At 47.7% G+C, this 24,105-nt stretch overlaps 2 protein-coding genes across 4 annotated transcripts in view; both read right to left on the bottom strand.

Annotated features, from left to right (window-relative positions):
• The window catches only part of LOC144141994 (uncharacterized), a 132,958-nt gene extending 113,378 nt beyond the window's left edge, over positions 1 to 19,580 (bottom strand). For 2 of the 3 annotated variants that reach the window (XM_077673425.1, XM_077673422.1), the window contains exon 1: positions 19,314 to 19,580. In XM_077673425.1, the coding sequence (XP_077529551.1) occupies positions 19,314 to 19,401 (88 nt within the window). In that variant the 5' untranslated portion in view covers positions 19,402 to 19,580. The remainder of the gene's footprint in view (positions 1 to 19,313) is intronic. The other variant, XM_077673423.1, reaches the window with a different exon arrangement.
• A 2,867-nt stretch (positions 19,581 to 22,447) lies between these two features.
• Positions 22,448 to 23,456, bottom strand: LOC144143321 (uncharacterized). Its single transcript, XM_077675090.1, has 2 exons — positions 23,337 to 23,456; positions 22,448 to 23,278 (listed from the first exon to the last, which is right to left on the bottom strand). The coding sequence occupies exons 1-2, from the start codon at positions 23,454 to 23,456 to the stop codon at positions 22,448 to 22,450; spliced, it is 951 nt and encodes a 316-aa protein (XP_077531216.1).
• Positions 23,457 to 24,105: the final 649 nt, after the last annotated feature.

The following is a 24,105-nucleotide window of genomic DNA, read 5'->3' as shown; positions in this document are numbered from 1 at the left end:
GTCGGCAGAACAACTGATTTTTCTCTTTGATAAAAAAATGATTATTTCTGTTTTCGACCCTTCTGCAGCACTTGCTTAAAGAGACGCTTTCTATGCCTCCCACGCGCTGTTGATCATAACAACAAAACTTACTGCACCAAAGCCAAATTTACAAATTGGGTTTCCAAAAAGGACTCGTAACTGTGGTGTGATGATGATGATGATGTTAAAATGCGAAGCACCTAAAATAAAGCTTCCCTTGGTCGGAATCGAACCTGGGTCCCTTCGTTATGAAACCGACGGTCGTCTTTTCCTAGTCAGCATTTTAAAAAACGTGAGCTTACAGTAAGAATTTGGTTCCTGGGTTTCTTTTATTTGCTCAATCTTTTACCCATTCTTTCCCCCCCCCTCCCCCCCCGCCCCCCAGCCTTTCCGTTTTTTCCTGGCCGAATTATGCATGATTCATGATTCCGCCCCAACTTTCCCGGACGACTGATTTCAAATACCTCCACTGCCGCTAAAGCACGCTAAAGCGGAAGCTTAGCAGTGCTGGAGATTGTTCACCCATTGTGTCAATGCGTGCTAGGGTATAAAGAAGGAAATCAGCTGCTATAGCAAGGAAACGATTCCGCGGGAGTCACGTGCCAGAATAGATGAGTCACTAGACTTTTGTCAATGGTTATTTCCTCCGTTGTTTTGTGCAAACCATGTTGCCGCAGTATTTGAGGAAATGCATTCAAAAATTGTTCAATATCATTGATTTCCCCACTTAGCAGGTATAATTTTTATTTGTGCAAAGACGCTGCTGGTAAAGGCTACTCGATTACCCTAAGGAGTTTTATCAGTGTTGAAAACTAAGCGGGAACCATAAACCATGGACAAGAAAGAAGGACACCGGTGTAAGTTTCATCTATTTATGTTCACCAACTAGCTCAACTCTCAATTTTACTTGAGTTTTGTCAGTGGAAACTCTATTGAGTTTCAATTAAACGAAGTCATTTGATAATCTGTTGAGGTTTGTCTATTGAACCTCGTTGACTTTTTATTGACTGCTCTCAATAGAAATGTCAATGTAGAATAGAAAAACATAAAAGTAACCTAGTAGTCTTAATTCCGTAGACACAGTGGGCAGCGCTGAAAAGTAGCCCTTCAAAGTATATGTTTCAGCCTGATTAGTTTTCTTAACTGGTTCTCAAAGAGTTTCAATAGACTGGTCTCAATCGGTTTTGTGTGGCGATTTCTCAATACAAATCCTTTTGAGCTTCCACTGACACATCTCAATAGCCAATTGAGTTTGAATTAAGTTTTTGTTGACTCAATAAAAACTCAAAAGGCACTGAATTGAAACTCAAAATCCATTTCTGTAAGGGCGGGGCTTGCGTAAGGGAGACCGGGGATGTGCGATAGCTTTTCTTGACCCAACTAATGGAGCTTTGGTTAAATCGCTTGTAGTACTAGCATATTTGGCTCCGCCTCTCAGATCGGTGCGTAAGAAACAAGCGTTATCACAGCGCGAATTTTCTAAATACGGCCAGAACAAAACACACAGAACAATACTCGTTTGAACCCTAGCTTAGCACACCGAATTCTTGGCCTCCGCCGCATCTCCTGCCATGGTCGAGAGGTTGAGAGTTCGGCTTCAGTTTTAGATGCAGAGCATCTGATTCACTCGCCTTGTCCCTCCGCCGTCGTCGTCGTTGTCGTCGGCGTTGTCCACCCCTCCCCCATTCTCCTCGCCACACCAGCTGCGCTCTCCGCCGCTCACCCCCCTCTCCTCTCCGATAGCGAACACTCTCTAGCGAGGGGCATTGGATTGGATTCGATTGGCTTGGCTTGGATTGGATTGGATTGGATTGGATTGGATTTGGATTGCATTGGATTAAAGTGGATTGTGTTGGATTGTGTTGCGTCACAGCCGCGGCAGACGAGCTGGGGCCGGCGCATGTGCAGTACTCTCTCTTCCGCGGTTTCCTCTCCTTCGGGCACGCTGCGCATATAACCGGTGTGCCGTTTTCCGGCGAAGCAACGTCCAAGCTTGGCTCAAACACCTAGCTAGAGTCCACGCCGCTTTACAAGTACGCCAACGTCGTCATCGACTGGGACCGGCTTACGCAGTCCCCTCAACGTTATGCGCGCTATAAAACGCGGTCCCTTCGCCGCTCCGCCTATGCGTCGCATCTACACAGGGGTTCCCGCGAGGGGAGGTGGGAGTTTTTTTAAAGTCCATGGTTCGAACCTCGCTGTGTATTTTTTTTTGTGGTTAGTATTTGATCAGCTTTTCTTAACGCGTAAACAAAGGGTGCCAGAGTACCTTGCTTTTCAATGTACAAGTGACGTTCGACTCCAACCCAGTAGCAAGGGAACGCTGAATTTCGTTTTGCTTACGCTCTTGAAACAGTCCGTACATAACACCAAGTAGGGCACCAAGTTTCAAGGAAATAAATCATTCTAAGTGCGTTTTTGTTTATAAAGCTCCCTAATTTTGTTCACATTTGACGGTGATAACTCGAAATACTGTTTTCCAGATTTCAAAATCCGCCCGCAAGCATCCTTACCAATGAATATAAAGCTCCCTAATTTTGTTCAGATTTGTCGGTGATAACTTGAAATACTGTTTTCAGGATTTAAAAATCCGCCCGCAAGCATCCTTACCAATAAATAAAGTAAGGCAAGTGTATCTTTGATGAAAACCTATGGCATTTAAGCAATCGGAAAAATAAATGCTTATAAACGATAAAAATAACTTGAACTGTATGACAGAGTTCATACAAACAAGTCCACCAACGCACGTCGACGCATCGTCTGACACGTGACTTCATGGGTCACATGTGGTTACTCGCCCTCTCCTGCGTGTCGACGCACTGCCTCCGAATGACGCTGACGCTCCCGCTACGCGTGACTTCACGCCCATGTGGTTAGAGCTATAAACTCTGAGCAGGCAACATCAAAACCAGCTGTGAAACATACTGGCGCACACAGTACCTGTATATTCGTCCCACAATTCAACATAAATGGTTTCGTATTCACTGCATCATAAGCAATGCTTAGGTGACCTAGAATTTTTAGGGGTGTGTCTTTCGGTTCCTCGTATTTGTGCAGACCTTTGAAATCCCTTCCAGGTAGTACCAATTCCCCATACCGCGACAATCCTCTGCAGTAAGCAATAGTCGCAATAGCTGTAGAGCCACGCTCACCTGCAAGAAGCTTTCTGGTTTTGCAAAAAAATCGAAACCCCTTTCCTAAGAGAAAGGCTGTTAAAACGCACAGCTGTCTTCTACGTAACCCGAGTCAAAGTCAAAGTAAAAAATCCAAACTGCTTCGGCCGTGTCGGAGCGGCGCAATCGGACAATTTGGTCACAACAGAAACTGCGAGGCCAGTAATTTGTGTCGAGCGATAGTACAAGCTGCAGATGGTCCTCAGGAGTTGCCATGGCCTCAACAACACCCGACGTGCCGGAAGTCATGCCGTTTCTGTAACGGCTGAAGAACTGTGAAGTGCTGAGAAGCGCTGTATCTGCAGTCCGAAAGTTTCATCGCAAAGTCAACTCCGGGATTGGTGCAGATGTTCACCACCGTTCAAGGCTAACGTACACCACGAACACTGCGCGGTGTTCGACCGATGGGTTCGAAAAAGGCTGATGTCTCCGCTCTTGGCGCGCACACTGTGACTAGAAGCTAGAGCAACACGGGAAATCTGCAATGGAGGAAATCACTTTTATTGTCAAATGGAGTGCGCTAAGCACCCGAAGGGGTGGCTCCCTCTTCACGGGTTCCATGTGCTTCCACGGCCGCCTGGCCACTGTGCATCAGTTAGAGCTGGTCGTCCAGGGCGGGGCTGGATAGCAAGATGGCTCGTCAAGGGTGAGGATAGTAGGGGGATTACTTATGGGTATAGGTGGGGGTGGTCTATGGAGAAATTGCACTCTCCTATGACACGCTGGAGGATGCCTAGTGCATTGCAATTAGGGCGTCTGTTCTTGTATATTTCTGGGTACATTCTATTTTGGAGGTAGGGGTGGGGCAATGAATCTGCCTGGATTTGCCTGTATATCGCTTATTCTGCTCTAGTCAAGGAGTGGTGGGGGTGGGGGAATGACTTCCTGCCGTCCCTGTAATACTTTACTATATCTGTATAGGTGGTGATGAGTTGCGATCCCCTTCCCTCCTGCGCGGTGGCCTGGGAGTTGAGCGCTCGGGCCTGTTGATGAGCATATGCATTGCCCTCAACAGAGGAGTCGGCCGGGACCCAAACTACGTTCTCCCATGCAGAGCTTGCTAATTTCTACATCGTGCTTCACTCACAAATGAAATACTGCTGAATAAAAAACGTTCTTGGGGAAAATATTACGTTATTCGATAACCTAATGCAGTTGCCTCTATAGCAAGGCCAAGATATGGTCCTTCAATAACACAAACGCGCGTACACGCTTTGTCATCTTTCGTCTAACAGGATAATACACAACTTGGCGGTCACTTTACATAACTACGGCAAACTGACGCAAGCCGGTACGGTTCTGGCCAATAGCAGGCGATCAGAAAATTCAGGAAAGGCGCTTTCGGTAACGTTCCGTCATGTCAAAATGGCCCGTTCTTGTTGCAATGAGCCGTCCCTCAGTTGTTTTTGTGCAACTTCAAATACGTTACCGCCAAGACGCTCCCTGCACGTTTCGCTCCTCTCGCTGAAAAAAAAAAAACCGTAAACGACTCCATCTCAACTTGCGTCTGATGACCATGAAGTCGCGGCTGAACTAACTGAGCAATAAATAAAAAACAAGATAAAGAAAACAAGTGGCGTTTTTCCTGCTCAAATGCTACCCCTCGCATTCGCCTTATGTTGCTGTAAACCTGTTACTCCCCAATGGAAGGCACTGGGTTTGCGAGGGGTAGTGGGTAGGTATACGGAAGGGACTGCAGTAATAGGTAACCTACAAAGGGCGATAGAGTCCCATGCTCCCCTGAAGACTGCACTGAAGACATCCCGACCTCCCCAGCGCCTACCTCAATTCAAGATATCTGGGGTGGACCCCAGCGTAGCTTCTGCACTGCTAAGGAGTAACATAAACGGAAGAAACAATTTCAACATCGCTGAGGAAGAGTTCAAGCATCGTACATATTTTAACGACCGGTCTGGTAATAATTTGCACATTGTAGAAGTATCTCCATCGGTCTATAGAATATTGAAGGACAGGGATCGACTCTTGGTTGGTTGGACCTCTTGTCCAATTAAAGAAAACTTCTATGTAATTTCTATGTGGCTGCCTGTGATAGGTGCTGCACATACGGGCATGTCGCAACAAGATGCAATGCGGAGACGCTTTGCTCATGCGTCGGAAGAGTGCCGAGTGACTGATCAGGAATGATCAGGAAAGGGTGGCCTGCAGGGAGTGCCGAGCAGCGGGTCGGCGGTTTGACCACGCTTTTAATGCAGCATGTTGCTTCACGGTCGCGTTTCGAATCTCTAGGCTAAAAGCGAAGACAACTCACGACCTGGCTTCTACGCCGCTCTCTGCGCTCCATCCACCGCCTTAAGTACTTCCAGAAGCCCTTTCACTTCATTTATTTATCATGGCTACACTAAATTTTCTGCAAGCTAACCTCAACCACACGCGCACGGCTACTTCTCATTTAGTTGACTTCATCGTGGAGCATCACATTGACGTGGCTTTTATTTCTGATCCATATGCCCGGAGGTCAACCGTACCAGGCCTGCCGCATCATTACCTCACGTTTTTCAATCAGGAGGCTCCCCATGGTATGATTTTATTGCCCGACAAAATTTTCATGACTTTCCTGTTTATTTGGCTCCTTACGTGGTTGGAACCAAAAGACAACCCAAAGAATTTATTATGCTTTTGATTGCTACATATGCTGCCCCGTCCGTTCCACTAGATTAGATATTAACTTTGCTGAATGATGTTACCGAGCGTTACAATTGTGTCAATATGGTAATGGCAGAGGATTTCAATTCCCGAAACCCTTTGTAGGGTGGCACCGTTTTAAACACTCATGGCAGCTCCTAGCACATTTTCTGCATGCCAGTGGTCTGCAGCTACTCAATGATCCGACGTCACCGCCGACATTTCTGATTCAGTATGCAGAGCCGTGGATTGACCTGACGATGATGCTTGGCCCTGTTTGGGAAGGTGGTCATCATTGGAAAGTCCATGACACGCCTGCTTTGTCAGACCATCATTTAATCGTTTTTGGCCCTCTGTCAGTTACATTTCCTCGTAAGACGCCTAACGAAAGCGGCTATACGTCACATGAATTAGCACTTGACAAGTGAGCCTTGGTTTCAGGATATCGGTCCGTTAAACTTTGCCACACCCGAAGCCCTCGATGCTGCAGTTGACACATTTTATAGAAAATTTGATCGTGTCAAAAAGAAGTACTACAGCGTCCCAAAGAAACACAGCGGAAACATGTGGTGGACCGATTTCCTTGCCAAGGAGAGGTCTGCAGTACGTGTTCTACGGCGGCATTTTCAGCGATGCAAGGATGCGTTTCAACGAGCACATCTCAAGTTTACCTATTACAAAGCCCTCAGTGACTACAGGATTTACATAGGAGAAGCGAAGGTCACTGCAGCACGACAGGCGTGTGCATGGGAAACAAGAAGCTTATTCGGGCGTCCCTTTGAAGCCGCATTTTTCCGCTATACAGTTCCAACAGTGTTGCCTCCCCTTCTAGAAGTTGACGGCAGTTTCACAACTGGCACCATACAATCTGCCGACCTTCTTCTAAAGACGCTCATATCAGAGGATACGAGGGAGAGTTATACTTTGGGTCACATGGCATTACGCACGTTTGTTGCCCACACCCCATATTAGTTGGAGCACCAAGATGTCGACTTTACCCAAACCGAATTATGAGCAGCCACCCGCAGCATGAACCCTAATTCATCCCCTGCCTTTGGTGGTATTACTACTCGTATGACACAGCTATTAATTACCCACATTTCCCCATTGTTCCTCAATCTGTTTAACACCTGCCTTCAGCTTGGACACTTCCTGTCACAGTGAAAAATTGCCAGGTTACATTCCTTTTAAGACCTGGAAGGCCACGACATCAACCCTCGTCATACCGAACAATTTGTGTTACATCTATGCTGGGGAAGCTGCTGGAGAGGATGCTAAATTCCCGTTTATACTTCTTCCTTTATCAATCTGGTCTCCTCCATCCTCAACAGTATGGTTTTACTAAAGGGAAGAATACGACCACTGCATTGGTGGATCTCCGTCGCTCCCTCCGAGAACGCAGGAATAAAGGAGACTTATCTTTGGTCATATCTTTCGACTTTGCCGGTGCTTTTGACTGAATTTGGCATCCAGGGCTTTTACATTTCTTCCGGTCGCAACGCTGCCCTAGCAATATATACCGGCTATTGCATTACTTTTTTGGAGGGGCGAACAATGTCTCTTCACAAGGTTCACCTTTAGGCTATTAGGGAATGCTTATATCCATGATCTACTTTCTCTTCTGATGCCTGATAACGTATACCTTCAAGCATATTCGGATGACACGATCGTTGTCATACATGCGCATACGCGAAGGCAGCTTTTTACAGCGGCTCGCCAAGCCTTGCATAGAATTACCACTTGGAGCAACAACTCCAAACTTCGGATTAATCCGACGAAATGTTCCTGTTTACTGGTTTCGAGAGGAGAACGAGGAGCGAGCCAAAAACCTACAGTGAGACTTCACGGGACGTCGTTACGACATGTGCCTGAGGTGAGGCTCCTTGGGATCGTTTTCGACAATCATTTAACCGTTGTCGCTCACGTCAATTACCTCCGAACCGTCGTCTAAAACCTTGAGGTGTCCATGATACGCTTTAGTCGTATACCCACCATTGTAAATAGACAGCATCTTCGCGTATTACATCATTTGGTTGTGACGCCGGCCGTTTCGTACGCCGCTCCTGCAGGGTGGTATACGAGTCAACACTCCATTCTTTGGGCAAGAGTACGCTCGCTTGTCAGATCGTCACTGTTTGCAGTGACAGGAGCGCACGCGACAACAACAATGGCTGCTCTAGAAGTAATAGCTAATACCTTACCTCTAGACATACAACTAGACATTCAAGTCCTTATGTTTCTCCTTTTTTCTGAGTGGCAATGCACCACGTTCAACTCACTTAATTGCAAACATCCCGACGTAGACCTTCCTATCGACTCTCTAACTCATCCAGACAGATTAATTCGAATTAGCAGCCAGAGGCTTACTGCTGCCGACGCTAACCAAATATTACGAATCCCTGTCCTACATGCCTACACAGATGGATCGTATACCTCAACTTCAGCTGGTGCTGGCTTTGTTATCATGTCTGGGCCTTATTCTATTACAGCAGTGCGCTGTTTCCGGCTGGTTACCCCAACCTCTTCGTTCGACGCAGAAGCAATAGCCCTGGACAAACTACTGGAGTTTTTATTTGGTAATCCACCTTCTTCTCCGGTTCACATCTACACCGACAGCTTCTCTGTCTTAACCGCCCTTGATAACCCGTTTAGTCAATACACCGTAGTTCACCAATTGAAAATAGTCATCCTTTCTTTCGCGTATGTTGTTTCTTTTCATCTTTATCACGTACCGGGACACTCAGGTGTTTGGGGTAACGAGCTGGCAGACATGGTGGCGGCAAATGCGGCTACGAGAGAAGAAGATGCTCACGGTAAACTTTCCAAACACATGATGAGATCGCGATTAACAAAAGAGGGTCACCTGCTATGGCAGCGAAGGTGGTCGACGGAAAATAGCGACACAGAACTGTAAAGATGGATACTCAATCTAATGGACATTAACTCCTTCTTTCCTCCACTAAAAAAGCTAACTCAGTTGATCACTAGACATGGACGGTTCCCACATTATTTTTATAGGTTACAACTGAGGGCAAGCTGTCGATGCTTCTGTGAAGAAGACGCACCTTCCATTTCTGGCTATTTACAAGATTGTACAAGAACAGTTGTGTACATTCGACAAATCCACAACGTAATAACACAAGCTCTGGAACAATCCCATTTACGGACAATATTGGATGACTGTGTAGCAGTTAAAATTTTAACGGAACTGGTTGAGCTCATTTCAAAGGCACTGCCTCAAATGTGACAGATATCCAGCATCCCGACCCAAAAGGTACTTTTCCGCGTGTGATGTGGTCAATTCTTTCCGTGTTAGTATGACCGGTTTTTGTTCTTTACAGTGTGCGGGACTGCAATACCATATGAATAGCTTTTTCTAGTATGCTGTGCGCAGTGTGCGGGGCTGCAAAATGTGAATTAAGCACATTGTGGTAGCCACCGTGTCCTGATTCGGTGTGTGGGACTGGAGTTCTCACGTACAAGCGCAACATGCACTGACGGTTGTCTGTCTTTTCCTTGTACAGTGTGAAGGATGTAGTGGCATGCTGTTTCTGTCCGCTTTTGAAAAGTTGCGAGATATGCTTCGACAAGCGAGTCACAGGTGCCACTTTTTTGTTGACTGGTGTCAGCTATATCGCGTTCGTAGACCGTTTTTCTGGAGTGTGCAAAGCCACATAGTATATGCGCTGTTTACCTTTTCTTTTCGCAGTGTGCGGGGCTGCCTTAGTGTGTCTGTTTTATTTCTACTGATTCAGATTTATTTTGTCATTGGTTCTTCACCAGTTCGCCATTAGCTTTCTTCCTGCGATTTGGGTAAGCGTGAAGAGTTTAGTTTTGTGCTAAGTGTCACTATTTTTTTTCTCATCTACAAATTGATTTTTTATTTTAAAAAATTGGCCGCGTATATGCTCCTTTCGTTGCAAACGCCGTCAAAAGACGCTTTTGCGAAGTAAATGCCTCCCTTCGTTTTCCCGCTCACCTCTCATGTTGTTCCTCTTGCGTCGCGCTCCTCCCAATGTAAAGACGCCAAAGGTTTGCTTAAATCATTTTACATTTCCCGCGTTCCACTGCTCCAAACCGGGTGTCTCGATGCGAACGCTGCCGTACGGCGAAGACGCGCGTTAATCGAGGCGCCCTACTTCAACGTTTATAGAACCGCGTTTCCCTACTCCACGTGCGTTGCTAGCAGAACGTGGAACATGTCTAGTGGAACCTTGCGTAACTGTTGCAGGTTGATTTCCTAAAATGACGCCAGAAGCTATAGTGGCACGGTCGACAGCAGGCGACGGCGGAGTGAATTCTTTTTCGGCAGTTAATGAAGTATTTTTTTTTTCACAAAAGTCAAGCATGTTTGATTTTTTTATAAAGGAACACTGCAAATATCACTTCTGTATTGATTTGTTGTCTCATATTTGCGTAATGTCTTGTTATTCTTCGACAATGTTGACAAGTATGAACATTACACCGGACATAGACGGGTAGATTTAGCTGTGACTATATAAGACTATTGCGCAGGCATTGTTTTGCTTTGGCCGGGTGGCTGAATCGAGTCACAGACAGACAGACGGACAGCAGACAGACATACAGAAAAACCAAAATTTCTGGGTTAAAGTAGCCTAAGAAAGACTATCGTCTTCAAAAAATGGGAGCGGAGGGGTCACTGCCGCGATGAAAATCGCGGCGGGCAGGTAGGGGCGCCACCAGCAAGAGGGATGCTACTGCGGCTGCAGCAGCTCCGGCGGCCGGCCTAAGATACGTTGCAGTGGCGCTCGCATGTTTTGTTGTAGGTGCGTAGTGGATGAAATTTCTACCCATTTTTTGAACCTAAGGCGAAGAATGTGCTCATCGTGAACTGGTGCAGCGGCGACGTGAACCAGTGGGATGGCGGAACGACGGCGGGACAAGCGCGACCGCACATGTTTTGTGCCGAACTGCAGCAGCGGCTATCGGTCGTGCAAAGAAGCGCGGTCGCTGTTTCGTGTTCTGGCCGACGTCGATAAACGCGAAGCTTGGTCCCGGCTTATTGATGCAGAAACTCTGGCCCTGGTATTTGTTTTTCTTGGAGAGCCTTTCAGTTTGATCATATGCAAATGTCGTTTCAAATCGCGCGCCACCAGCCGCAAAGGGTTCGCACAACATCCGACAAATGGCGACGAGTGTACTGGCCAGTAGGAAGACGCATTGAAACATCCCCCTCGCGAGGGGCACGATCAAATGCAGAGCATTTCCGGGGGCGCACGACGTTAAGTATTTTGCGTTACGTTAATGTTGTTGCACTTGTGGCAACTGCTGACGAGAGAGCGCTCGTCAGCAGTAATTTGAATGAGTCAACGATATAACGCGCGTCCATAGCGTCCCATTCTGTGTCGGCTTTGTGGCGCAGTGGTTAGAGCACCATGTACATTGCGTTCCGCCCGCAGGGTCGAGGGATCGAAACCTGATGCCGGAGAGTATTTCTTTTTTTTTATATAGGAGGGAGGGGTGCTGTGCGGACTACGGACGTCAACGCGGGTGACATCGTGAGTTACTCAAATGCTCTGCATTTAAAATACCTTTGGGCTTTCGCTCCTTCTTATTTATTAGAGACGATAGTCTTTTTTGAGCTCCTTAAACCCAGAAATTTTGGTCTGTCTGTCCGTCTGTCTGTCTGTGACTCGATTCAGCCGCCCGGCCAAAGCAAAAGAATGCCTGCGCAATAGTCTTATATAGTCACAGCTAAATCTACCGGTCTATGTCCGCTGTAATGTTCATCTCTGTCAACATTGTTGAAGAAGAACAAGACATTACGCAAATATGAGACAACAAATCAATACAGAAGCGATATTTGCAGTGTTCCTTTATAAAAAAATCAAACATGCTTGACTTTTGCGCAATTAAATACTTCATGAACTGCAGAAAAAGAATTCACTTCGCCGTCGCCTGCTGTCGACCGTGCCACTATAGCTTCTGGCGTCATTTTAGGAAATCAACCGGCAACAGTTACGCAAGGTTCCACTGGACATGTTCCACGTTCTGCTTGCAACGCACGTGGAGTAGGGAAACGCGGTTCTATACACGTTGAAGTAGGGCGCCTCGATTAACGCGCGTCTTCGCCGTACGGCAGCGTTCGCATCGAGACACCCGGTTTGGAGCAGTGGAACGCGGGAAATTTAAAATGATTTAAGCAAACCTTTGGCGTCTTTACATTGGGAGGAGCGCGACGCAACAGGAACAACACGAGAGATGGGCGGGAAAGCGAAGGGAGGTATTTACTTCGCAAAAGCCGATAAAGACTATCGTGTTTTGACGGCATTTGCAACGAAAGGAGCAGATACGCGGCCAATTTTTTTTTATTGGCTGTTAGCCTGCCATAGCTTGGCTGGAGCGGGTTTCGTTCCCCAATGTTTTTTTATTATGGGGAACATGGAATCAACAAAGGAATAAAGGCCTCATCCTCGGAGGGTTAGCAAGGGTACTTGCCGAAATGTGCATTCCGAAGGCGCTGGCATTCTTAGCGGGTGGCGCCCCAGAGGTTACCTACACTAATCTCAACCAAGAGAGCGCGGGACGGTCAATTTTTGTGGTCGATACGCTGAAAACCCTGGCCTTATACCTGCTCTCCATTCTAATTATTTAATGTCGTCAACTCTTTCTGAGAGCGTATTACTGTTTCCAGAAAGTATCCTCATGCAGCCTTATTTTTATACATTTATTTATTTAAGAACATACTGCAGGCTAGAGCACTGCACGGGCCCGGACCGGCCCGAAAGGCCGGGCTGGGCCGCCCGAAGTCGATTATCGGCGGGCTCGGGCTCTACGCCGTGCGCCCGGGTCGGGGTCGGGCTTGAATTCATAGGCCCAGCCGTTCATAGTTCCGACGTGAAGTGTAGAAAAGAGCATTAAAATGAATATTCTGGGTTTATTTTTAGCGCCTCTTGATGTTAGTTGTACGCGTTGTTTTACACACGTATTTGGCTAAGTCTGATAGTCACTAATAACATTTCGTGTACTGCATCAAGATTTTATATTTTGGTGTATAACGTACCAAAGATACTATAACAAGGAATGCCCTAGCGGTGAAGGAATCAGTTCAGACAACCTGGAGCTGTGCCCGGTATGTCTATGTCTATGTTTTGGAGTGCGCAGTGCGCAGTCGACCTGTTCGGACGTGCTTTTCTGGTGCTCCGACGACAGCGTGTTTCTACAGTGAAGAACAGCGAAACGGCCGAGACAGCGGAGGACAGCCGAAGCTAAAGTATTTACCTGCACGGTTATTTCTCGTTGTGTCGGGTTTTTTCGCCGAGATGACGCGTAGAAAGCTGGTACAGTGTGGTAGCTGTCCGTGGCAGGTAGACCCAGAAGAGTTTCAGCGGGATGGCGGCGAGGCAGACGAAGGGGCAGGTACGTGTCGGTTATGCGTAGTGGTGTCGCGGCTAGAACGCGTAGAAGCGGATAACTCGGGGTTAGCTAAGCGGGTTGCAGAACTGGAGGCAGCGCTAAGTAATGAACGCGATGAACGGAGGGCCGTTGAGGGAAAGTTAGAAGCAGCTGAGGGGAAGCTAGAAAGGAGCGTCATTTCACCAACAAATGACGGACACCTCGGCCCATGCAGCGAAGCGGAGGCATGCACCGAGGTGACACCGGGGGTGGAAGCAACGAAAGGCAACAGCTACTCCAACGTACTGCAAGATAGGACACCAAAACCAGTCGATAACCCGGGTACCAGTAAAGAGCGGCACGGGGCAGGTGATAGCGTGGTAATCATTGCGGGTGACTCTAACATGAAGAGGAGCATGGCTGCCATAATGGAAAGATTAAAGGGCGATAAGCGTGTGAAGGTGGGGTGTTTTCCCGGTCAAACGATGCAGACGGTGATGACTGCAGCGAAGGGGCAGCTGGCCTTGTCTAGTAAAGCTAGAAACCTTGTGGTGATTGCCGCGGGGCTTAACGATGTTCTAAAGGGAGAGGAGGGAAAACTTGGCCAGGAGATAGCGAAGGGGGTAAAGGACCTGAGGGCGACGGCCCCATATGTGCTCATTGCAGTCTGCACCGTGCCGGAGGTGATGAAGCAGGGCGTGCACACCGAACGGGCAGTACTCGCTGCTAACAGCGAGATCGTGAGGTGCGACAGGGAACTTGGGCTTGAAGTGATAGACGTAAACAGGGTAGTGGGCAGCATCGGACATAGGCAAGCTTTTCAGTGGGGCGGGATTCACTTCAGCCCCAGGCTAGGAAACAAGGTGGGGTGGCGCTTAGGTGGGAGAGCGGTAGCTTTTATAGGGGGCCCCGCGCAGCTAAGGAAGGCAAACTAGGAGACAAAGGGGAAGCGAGGGACACATGCACACTCAACGCTGGGAGGCAGCCAGGCCAAGAGCTAAACGGAGAACCTACGGACGTAACTGAGAGCGTTGACAGAAGCCATTTGGGTGGAAACAATGGAGCAAACAATTCTGTAAAAGACAAACACAGACCCCGTAAGCGGAAAGGGAAAAACAAATGCAATAAATATTTAATCAGCTACATAAATATGCAGGGAGGCAGAAAGCCAGATAAGTGGGTGGAAATTCAAAAGCAACTTGAACGGGAAGGAATAGACGTGTACGCTTTAGCCGAGACTCACCTCCGGGACCTAGAAGCCCCACCTATCATAGACAATTATGTCTGGGAAGGTTGCAACAGGACCACCGGAATGAAGAAAGGGGGAGGTGTTGGCATGCTCATTAAACAAGGGATCGACTGTCAGAGAGTGCATGAAAGCTGTAAAGAGCATCTATGGGTTAGAGGCACCATATAGCGGAAAAATACATGGTTAAGAGTGGTGTATCGGTGGACGGGAAGTAGTGCTAGGGAGGAAAATGAAGAAATGGTAAACTGTTTGAGAAGAGATATAAACGAGTTCAAAGATTCGAGCGAAATAATCATAGTCGGAGATTTGAATGCACATATAGAAGTTTTGGATGGATACACAGACCACAACGGTTCTCTAGTGATAGATCTATGTCAGGAAACCCGGCTTGTAATAGTAAACACGGAAAGCAAGTGTGACGGACAAATAACGTGGGAAAGCGGTACAGACAGTCCAGCATAGACTACAGTTTAGTATCCGAGACAGTATACGGAAGGCTGCGGGAAATGAGGATAGATGAAAATGGAACAGACAGCTTAGGAAGCGACCACAAGCGGTTTAGCTTGCACTTTGGAGGCGCAACCCGGACAAATGTAGAATTAGGTACAATACGAGGAACTAATTTGAATAATGAGCAGTTAAAGATCATCGCTGAAAGATTGGAAGATGAAATAAATAAATACCCAGGCAAAAATTGCGATTACGACGAAATGATTGCGTTCATAAAGGGTAAGATGAATGAAGCAAAGCAACAAAAGCGATGGAAAGGGAAGAGAAAGCCGAGAAGCTGGTGGAATAAGGAAATAAAAGAGGCCATTGACCAGCGAAGAAAGGCGTCGAGAGAACATAGAGAAGAAAAAAGAACTGGTATGAAACCGGAGGTAGTGAAGGAGAAATGGGATATCTACCGTGGGAAAAAACTAGAAGTGCAGAAAATGGTGCAAGCAAAGATCAAGCAGAAAAGCGAGCAATGGATGGCAGAAATACGGAAGAAAGACAAAAGCACATCGAAGAAGTTTTGGAACCATGTAAAATCACTAAGCTAAAAAAACGATAACCATCAAAAATTCCTGGTTGATGAGGAGGGGGAAGATTTAGAAGGAGAGCACGCGTTGACGCATATTCATCGAGTGATTAGTGAGAAGTTCAGGACAATAGTGGTAGGAAAACCTGCACCGATAACATCAGCGCCACAGAAGACTGCGGAAAGGGAAATAAGTTTGAGCAACCTTGATTGGAAAAAGCAGAGCAAAAGGTTTCCCCCCAGACAGCAGTGGGCCCAGACGGAATACCAATGCAACTGATAAACATCCTTGGACCTAAAAGTAAGGAATCGTTTATGAGGGCAATATATCAGGTGATAGAAACCAGAGAGATACCAGAGAGCATGCTAGAAAGTAGGATGAATTTAATATATAAATGCAGAGGAGACAAAGCCAGTATTGATTCATACATACCACTCACAGTAACCACAGTGGTGTATAGATTCGTAATGCAGGCAATAAAATCAGATATCCAAGCATGTATGGAAGAAAATGAAATACTTGGGGAACTGCAGAATGGATTTAGACAAGACAGGCGACTGGATGACAATTTATTCGTGATAACGCAATGCATTAAAATTGCGAAAGCACAGAGTAGACCACTATGGATTACGTTCTTGGACATTAAAGGGGCATATGACAACGTAAGCAGAGAACGGCTATGGAGAATGTTGAAACTCCAGGGATTACATGACGAATTGGTACAGTTCCTTATAGCAATCTATAAAGACAATAGAGTGCACCTTACTTGGGAAGGACAGAAATGCGCACAGCACGTCAACATCCATCGGGGACTGTAACAGGGATGCCCTTTGAGCCCAATACTGTTCATGCTTTACATGGCAGGGTTAGAAAAGAAACTGGAAGAAAGTCAAGTAGGGTTTAGCCTAACCCATATGCTGCAAGGCGAAGTGGTACAACAGCATATTCGGGAATGTTATACGCAGACGACTTTGTTCTTTTAGCTGATAACCAAACCGATATGTAGCGGCTACTAAATATTAGCGGCCAGGAAGCCACCGACCTCGGTTTAAATTTCAGTGCAGAAAAATCAGAAATAATGGTTTTCAATGATGCTACCACTGACGTAGTGTCTATCCAGCAAGGCGAATTACCTAGAGTGAAGGAATATAAATATTTGGGAGTGTGGATAAACGAAGGGGATAACTACTTAAGAACTCACGAGGAGCAACTTCAGCTTAAGGGAAAGCGAAACGCAGCTATAATGAAGCATAGAGCTCTGTGGGGGTATAACAAATATGAAGTAGTAAGAGGAATGTGGAAAGGAGTAATGGTTACGGGTATCACGCTTGCGAATGCTGTACTCTGCTTAAAATCAGACGTCCTATCAGGCCTTGAAGTAAACCAGATAACGGTAGGACGTTTGGCCTTAGGCGCGCATGGAAAAACAACTAACGAAGCAGTCCAGGGAGATATAGGCTGGGCGTCGTTTGAAGTTAGAGAAGCTCAGAGTAAAATATGCTTTGAGATGAGGTTGAGGGCAATGGATCAACAAAGGTGGGCAGCTGGGGTTTTTAGGTACCTTTACTTGAAAAGCGTGGACATGCAGTGGCTAAGGAAGACTAGAAGGCTAACGATGAAATACGGAAAGGACAGTGGAGAATCCAAAACAGCCAAGGTAACCAAAAAAGAGGCAAGGCAGATTGAAACGAATAAATGGAGGGTAAAAATGGAAGCTAAAACGTGGTTAGAGATGCGCAGGGCTGAGAAATTGAACATCAGAAGAAAATTTCTACGATAATTCCCAGGGCAGTGCTTGGCTTTTTGAGGCTAGAGCAGGTTGCCTGCGAACTAAGAGTTTTGTGGGGAAGTATTCCCAAAATGATGGGGTATGCGTAGTCTGCGGAAAAGAAACAGAAACTATGAGGCACATAGTGTTAGAATGTGAGGGTATCCATCCAAATCTACATGATGGGAATATTGGGCTTCCAGAAGCCCTAGCATTTAAGGGTATCACAGGGTAAGTTAACTTCAAGGCTGTCAAGCGGACGAAAAGAAGATTAGAATGCTGTTGGACGAACAGCAGAGAGGGGAATATTGCCTAGGACAGTTACCACCTGTAAAAGGGAAAAAAGTATTTCGTGCCTAATAAGCTTTAGTCCCTGCCCTAAGCAGCGCTAGTATTAAACCAAGAGTGTGAAACATGGTTATATTAGTCCTTTTTGGTAAGATGACATGTCATCACCCCGCTTCAAAGGGGAAACCAATAGCAATCATCATCATCATCATCATAAGTAAGTGAAACTTCATTGAACACCCATGTTAAAGTACATGAGGAGGCAACCTGTTAAGGCGCCAATATGTCTATCTATACGTGCATTTGAGATGTCACACCAATCTAAATGCGGCTGCCCTGGCCGGGAATCATACTCTCGTGCTAGAGAAACACCAGCACTTAACAACCACTGCAGGTAAAGCATTTTAACGCACGTGCACACTCGTGGATTCACATGCGGAGCAAAAGAAAGCAGCATACAAACTTTTGGCCGAGACAACCCTGTGAAGTTGCCAAGAGTCTGGTCACCAAAGGTGGTGGTGTCTATCGTGTAAGAACACCAGCAATTATTACGCCGATGTGGCGTGAACTGCAGACGGTGTAAACTAAGCTATGTGCACTTTTAAACCTTTATTTTTTGCGTTTCAGTTCATAACGTGCTTGTACTGAGTAGATGCCCCGTCTGATGGCCTGCTACGAAGACACTGGACCAAATATAATAAACAAATTTTCTTCAGCGTCTAAAAGAATGGTGTGACAATTGGCTTCTCAAACTTAACCCCAACAAGTGTAAGGTTGTCTCATTCACTCGCCGCAAAAACCCTTTCCTATTTCTATACCAAATCACTAACGCCCCTCTAGAAATGGTACAGTGTTTCAAATATCTAGGTGTCACACAGTCCGCCGATCTAACTTGGAAAGTGCTTGTTACAAACATTATCTCATCTACAAACAAAATATCCTCCCTATAGGCTCAAAAATAAAAGACTGGTTCCTGGCCGGGCCTGGGCTTGAGACGACGGGCCCAGGCCGGACTCGGGCCAGGCTCGCTTATGAATGCCCGGGCCCGGGTCGGGGCCAGGCTAGTTGTTACGGGCCAGAGTCGGGTTCGGGCTTCACAAAGTTGGCCCGGGCCGGTCTCGGGCCTTAAAATTAGTCCCGTCCATGCTCTACTGCAGGCTATGGAGGCCCAAGCAGGAGGGGCATAAGTTGGTTACAATACCAATGTTACAGAATACAAACAGCAAAAGCAGAAACAATGAAAGTATAAAGCACAGGTCGCCAGGCACAGCTAAGTATTTGCTTGGAATATACCAAGAGAGTTACAAAATGTCCGGCTGTATTGTTGCAGTCATTATTTGTGCGGGGGAAAAAAGAAAATCTAAACAGATTGGTAGAAGCAAGCATTGGTATAGAAGAAAACACACAGAATGGGAATGACGAGTACGGCGAGTAGCAAGGGGTTTCAAAAAGGGACTCCAGTACACAGCAAGTCTCCGGCGATAAAATAAATGCAACAATTTAACGCAGAAAAACTGCCTTCTGGACTTCAGCGTTTGAATGCCGTTGATGCGCATCAGCTCCGTAACAGAATCTGTGTGACTTAATTTAGAATAAATGAACCGCACAGCTCTTCCTAGGATTTTTTCTAACAAGTTAATATTTTTGTTGTGTGATCATTTCTTTAATAAGGTTAAAACGAGGTGCGGACCAAACTCGAGGCAGCGATGCCTGAATGCCGTGCAGTGTAGCGAGACTGATCATTTCCAAAAGACGCATAATTCCAGCAGTTTTGTCTCCATTCCGCTCACCTTCGGCATTGCTGGTACGAAAGTGGGTACCACAATCAGGGACGTCCGTGGTCGAGTTCATCCCAGAGCGGGTATTAGCGTGGTTCATCGTTGTCAGAAGAAATGAGAAGAATGCACGGGCTACGTTGATATGCAAAGGGTCGACTGCAGCAGAAGGGAGTGCTCGGGCACAACTGCGTCGCGTTACATGGATGAAACAGGCCCGGAATACGGACGGTGACAGCCCCGTGGGTTTAGACTGGACCTTTTGTCCTCTGCACGATGACGTCGCAGGACCGCGCGCAGCGCTGCTTGACGGGCAGCGGCACGTGTCATTAACCCGCGTCAATATTTCACCTCTGGCAGGAATTCGTGCGGCGAGCAGGAAATCCAGGTGCGCTGCGTGTGCAATTGTGCTGTGCTGGACAGCCCCTGCACGGCTTCGCCGCTACATCGGGTGCAGCTGCACTCGCGTTTTCAATTTTCCATGCCGTGCGCATCGCTTCAAGCGGAATGCGAAAATTGCACATTCCGTCCCCTCTAGATGAGGTGTACGCAGTTCTGCACGCAAATTTTCAGATTTGTTTTTTTTTTTTATGGCGAAGTTCAAATCGCGCGCTGCACGTACCCGGCCAGTTTGAGGACAAGAGTTACTGTGTTGACCGTTTACTCCGAGCAGTTATTCCCGCATACTTGCCACCGCTGCCATCAGCGCACTTGCAATTTCAATTTCCGCCGTAGACTGCCATGGTCCACAATGAAGTGCGTCGTTAGCAAAATATAGGCGGCACGAGGAAAAGCCGCACTTTTATGCTGTCGACGCAGTCGGAGCTCATGTTGGTTGTCGCGGCATGGAATAAAACGTTCGCGGAAGCGCTAAAACTGATGTACGGAAACGTGAAAAGGTCCCGGTGCTCCGCCACCACTAGCGTGATTCGATCATTCTCTCTCCAGTTTCGGTTCTCTCTGTACGCTATAGACCCGGCGTGTGGCGCTAGATACGACAGGTAGGCCAGACGGAGTGAGAAAAAGCAGAGAAAAAACGTTTGCATTTACCGATTACACATGCGGCTCAGAAGGTAGCTACGGTTTCAGTTCTCGCCCGGTGCGAGCATAATGCGCCTTGTGAAAGCTACCCTCGAGGTGTGAAACCTTGAGTGATAAATTTCGTTGCGAAGTGTTAACTCTGAAGCGGATCTGCCCGTACATTCTTAGCGTAGACCGACGCAGCGCCACAGCTGAAAGACTGCAGCGAAAGTGAAGACTTCAGAATGCAAGTTTATCGCGGTATAAGCTATCAAGCGAGAAATAAAAAATATATTGCAGAAAATCTGGCCTGGAAGCTGCACGAATCAATAAGAAAAAATAAAATGTAAGAACGACCAGGAATTATCAAACCACAGTTGCTGTGCAATATACAATTATATACATGAAGTGTAATAAATATATACAAAAAAAAATGCTCGCGTCAATATCACATAATTATAGTAAAGTTAGCTTATTTATCAATTTGCTACCTTGTTATGCGACCTGACCGCCAGATAACATCAACGCCAGAGGTATACGTCAACACCGTGGGCGCGAAAATTTGCGTTGATATCTGGCGGGCTCTGACTTGGGCGTAACAAGCGCGTAGCAATTCATTCGGCGTACGCAGGAGTACGGCGGTTCCTTACGCGTTTAAGCTATGTTCAGACTAGCGACATAGCAGCGATTTCGTGAGCTATGGACGTAAAAAATTCCCCGAATTTCCCCGAGGGGAAGAATGTGAAAATGCGAATGCACGAGTTGAATTTGCGCGGTTCGGTAATGTTCGCGAAAGAGAGATCACACACACACACACAACTACAAAGAAAGAAAGATGCATTTATTCACAGACACCTATTTGTGTTGTCGTTGTACTTGATTGCTAGAGCGGATCTCAGCTTTGAAATTTCGTGTCAGTACTCCTTTAAGCAGGTGCATTAGCCCTTCTGCATTGCATTGGCCAATCCCCCACGTGGGTATGTGCCATGTCAGCGGCCAGGCAGCGCGCGCCCATCTGCCCCCGTTGCCAAGGAAGACGAGGAGATTCCTGGCCAATCCCCCACGTGGGTATGTGCCATGTCAGCGGCCAGGCAGCGCGCGCCCATCTCCCCCCGTTGCCAAGGAAGACGAGGAGATTCCTGGCCAATCCCCCACGTGGGTATGTGCCATGTCAGTGGCCAGGCTGCGCGCGCCCATCTCCACGTGCGCGGACATCGCCGGTGGACGCAGGTAGGGTCGCTTAAGAAGTGCATTAGCACTTAAAAAAAAAGTCGTGTCACGCAGTTCGGTTGGCTGAGACGTGAATTGACGTCATTCTTTAAAGGTATTACGACAGGTGCGGCAACAGTCTGAACTCGGCGTAACGCCGGTTTACGTCGCTGCGCGAGTACGCAGGTTTTACGCGTGCACGTGGTTGGGCCTTTAGGCTATTTAAACCGCGTGGCCTTCGAAGCATCAGCGTGAATCCCTGACGACGGTACACCACGCTCTACTTGGGTCCGCTATGTCGCTGCGACGCCTGATTCCCTCAGTCGCTTGACATCAACCGTTACCGAGCTGCGACGAGAAGGCGGCGACAAAAAGTAACACTGTACTGGTTTTGCTTTCCTGCAACTGAAAGTCAACCGTTATTGCTGAAACGCTTTGTAACACATTTTATTAAAACATTTTAGACATTTTATTCGACATTTTATGAAGCATTTGGATAACACATATGAAACATTTTATGAATGCGGAGCTGTAATTAGGATGTGTCGAGGGTCAGAGGTCCTTTTCTGTCACTTTCTCGATGAGAGGTCCATTGTGCACTGGAATATCCTTCGCGCAAACCGTTTTGTATTTCTTTTGAAGCCGCTCCACCAGTTCCTGTCGCTCGGGAATATTTTCCTCGGTAGCCTGGTTGATACGTCCGATCGTTATCCCAAGGGCGTCGAACCAATTTCGGCCCAGGAGGCTAGGTCCGGCCCCTCGCACGATGAGTAGTGGGGCAGCTGGCAGATTGCGCCATTGAAGCAAACGTCTACGTTGGCACTTCTCAGTAGTGGCAAAGCCTGCCCTGACCACGTCCTCAGGTGCGTGTCGTCGTCGAGCAAGATGGTTGCATTCTGCCGCCAGGTCTGTTGATACACCTATTCGCTACTGAGCGTACATGCTGCTCCGGAATCCAACTCTAAGTGGATCGGCTGGTGATGCACGGTGACGTGGATCATGATCTTCGGTTGCGTGTGTAGGTTGAGGACGGTGTTTAGGTCGTACAGCGCCGGTGATGCTGGTAGACTACCGTGCGTCTTCTCTTGCGTTATGGCCTGTGAGGCGTTCACGCGCTTGTGCCGTTCAGGGGGTTTCCTCGACTGCTTCCTGTTTGTTATGCATGCTTTCTCAATCTGACCTCGTTTCTTGCAAAAATGGCACGTTGCGCCTAGAAGCTTGCATGACTGCGGGCTGTTCTGCTCGTCACAGCGCCAGCAGCGCTGCGCCTTAGGTGTTTTTTCGCCCTTTGCCTGGTGGGGCTGGAGCTGGTGATTTGCGAGGTATGCCGGCTCGGTGGGCTTCCGGATGTCACGCTGCTGCTTTCCGGCACTCTCCGGTCGAATGTCGATGTCGTAAGCCCTTGCGAAAGTATACTCTGTCTCAGTAAATAGGCGCTGTTGTAGGAAGTTGTCCCGCAGTCCGCACACAAATCTGCCACGGAGCATAATGTCCAGTGGTAGCATGAAAGGGTTCACAGGTGGCGTGGCGACTGGGTGTTCCGTAGCTACCGTTGTGGTGGGCAGCGGTCCGAAGTTGTAAATGGCGTCCAGTTTTTTCATCGCCGCAACGTAGGCGCTGACCGCTTCTGCCTCCATCTGGTCTCTTCGTTGAAAAAGGGTCCGGCTGTACACCTCGGATGGCATTGGGTCGTAGTGCTTCTGCAGTGCCGCAACGATGTGGTCGTAGTCCTCTGCCGCTGGGGTGCTTGGCTATACCAAGGAGCAGACGGTGTCGTACGTCTCCTCCCCACACAGCGTGAGCAGGTGCCTTCTTCTTGCTGGGGTCTACGATGTTGCTGGCCTCAAAGTAGACTTGAAGGCGTCCAAACCATGATCCCCACGAGGTGCCGTTGAATTCAGGTAATCGTCCTGATGCGTGCGTACCCATTGCGTAGTTCTCCGCCTTTCAACGTGGGTCGCATAAACACTTCCTCGTCGCCACTGGTATGTCCGCGCAGTCAGTGACAAGCTGACGCAACGGAACACTTGAAAATAGGGTTTATTCTCCCAAGAAGAACACGGCTTTTGCGACTGCTCCGAAGCAAGGTCCCAAAGCGTCTCCCCGTGCATTGTCCGTCGCCGCGCGGAGTCGGGGCGTCGGCGAGGGAAACGGCCCCTTGCGGGGGACACTAATTGGCGCCCGGTCCGGAGGCGCCGACTGGCGCGATGTCGGGAGGCGCTGACATAGAACCTGCGCTTCCGCTGGGCAGCACGAACACAACAATATTGTAGTCGTTCCTTTGTGTATTCGTGTTCTTTTTTGCGGGTGTGTATTGTGCGTTAGCTGTCTCGCGGGCACGTGTTACCACATTGAACACGTCCCGTGTTAAGTGCCTGCGCACACAAACGTTTATGTTCTAATGACTGTTTTTGTAAATGTCGGCCACCCAGTTTGTGTGTTCCATGGGTTCATAATAAACGTTTTCTTTGACCGAACACTGAGTGCATAACAACCCTTTCTAGCTCCTGCGACTTCAACGCACGTGCCCACGCACGGGCCGACCGACCTCGCAAAATAACTGTTGTCAGACATTTCG

This window comes from Haemaphysalis longicornis, unplaced genomic scaffold (genome assembly GCF_048455015.1).
Source record: "Haemaphysalis longicornis isolate Haplotype H1 unplaced genomic scaffold, Haemaphysalis longicornis Haplotype H1 scaffold_6, whole genome shotgun sequence".
Classification (NCBI taxonomy): Eukaryota; Metazoa; Arthropoda; class Arachnida; order Ixodida; family Ixodidae; genus Haemaphysalis; species Haemaphysalis longicornis.
Note: the sequence above shows the minus strand (reverse complement) of the source record. Positions and strands in the feature narration are given on the sequence as shown.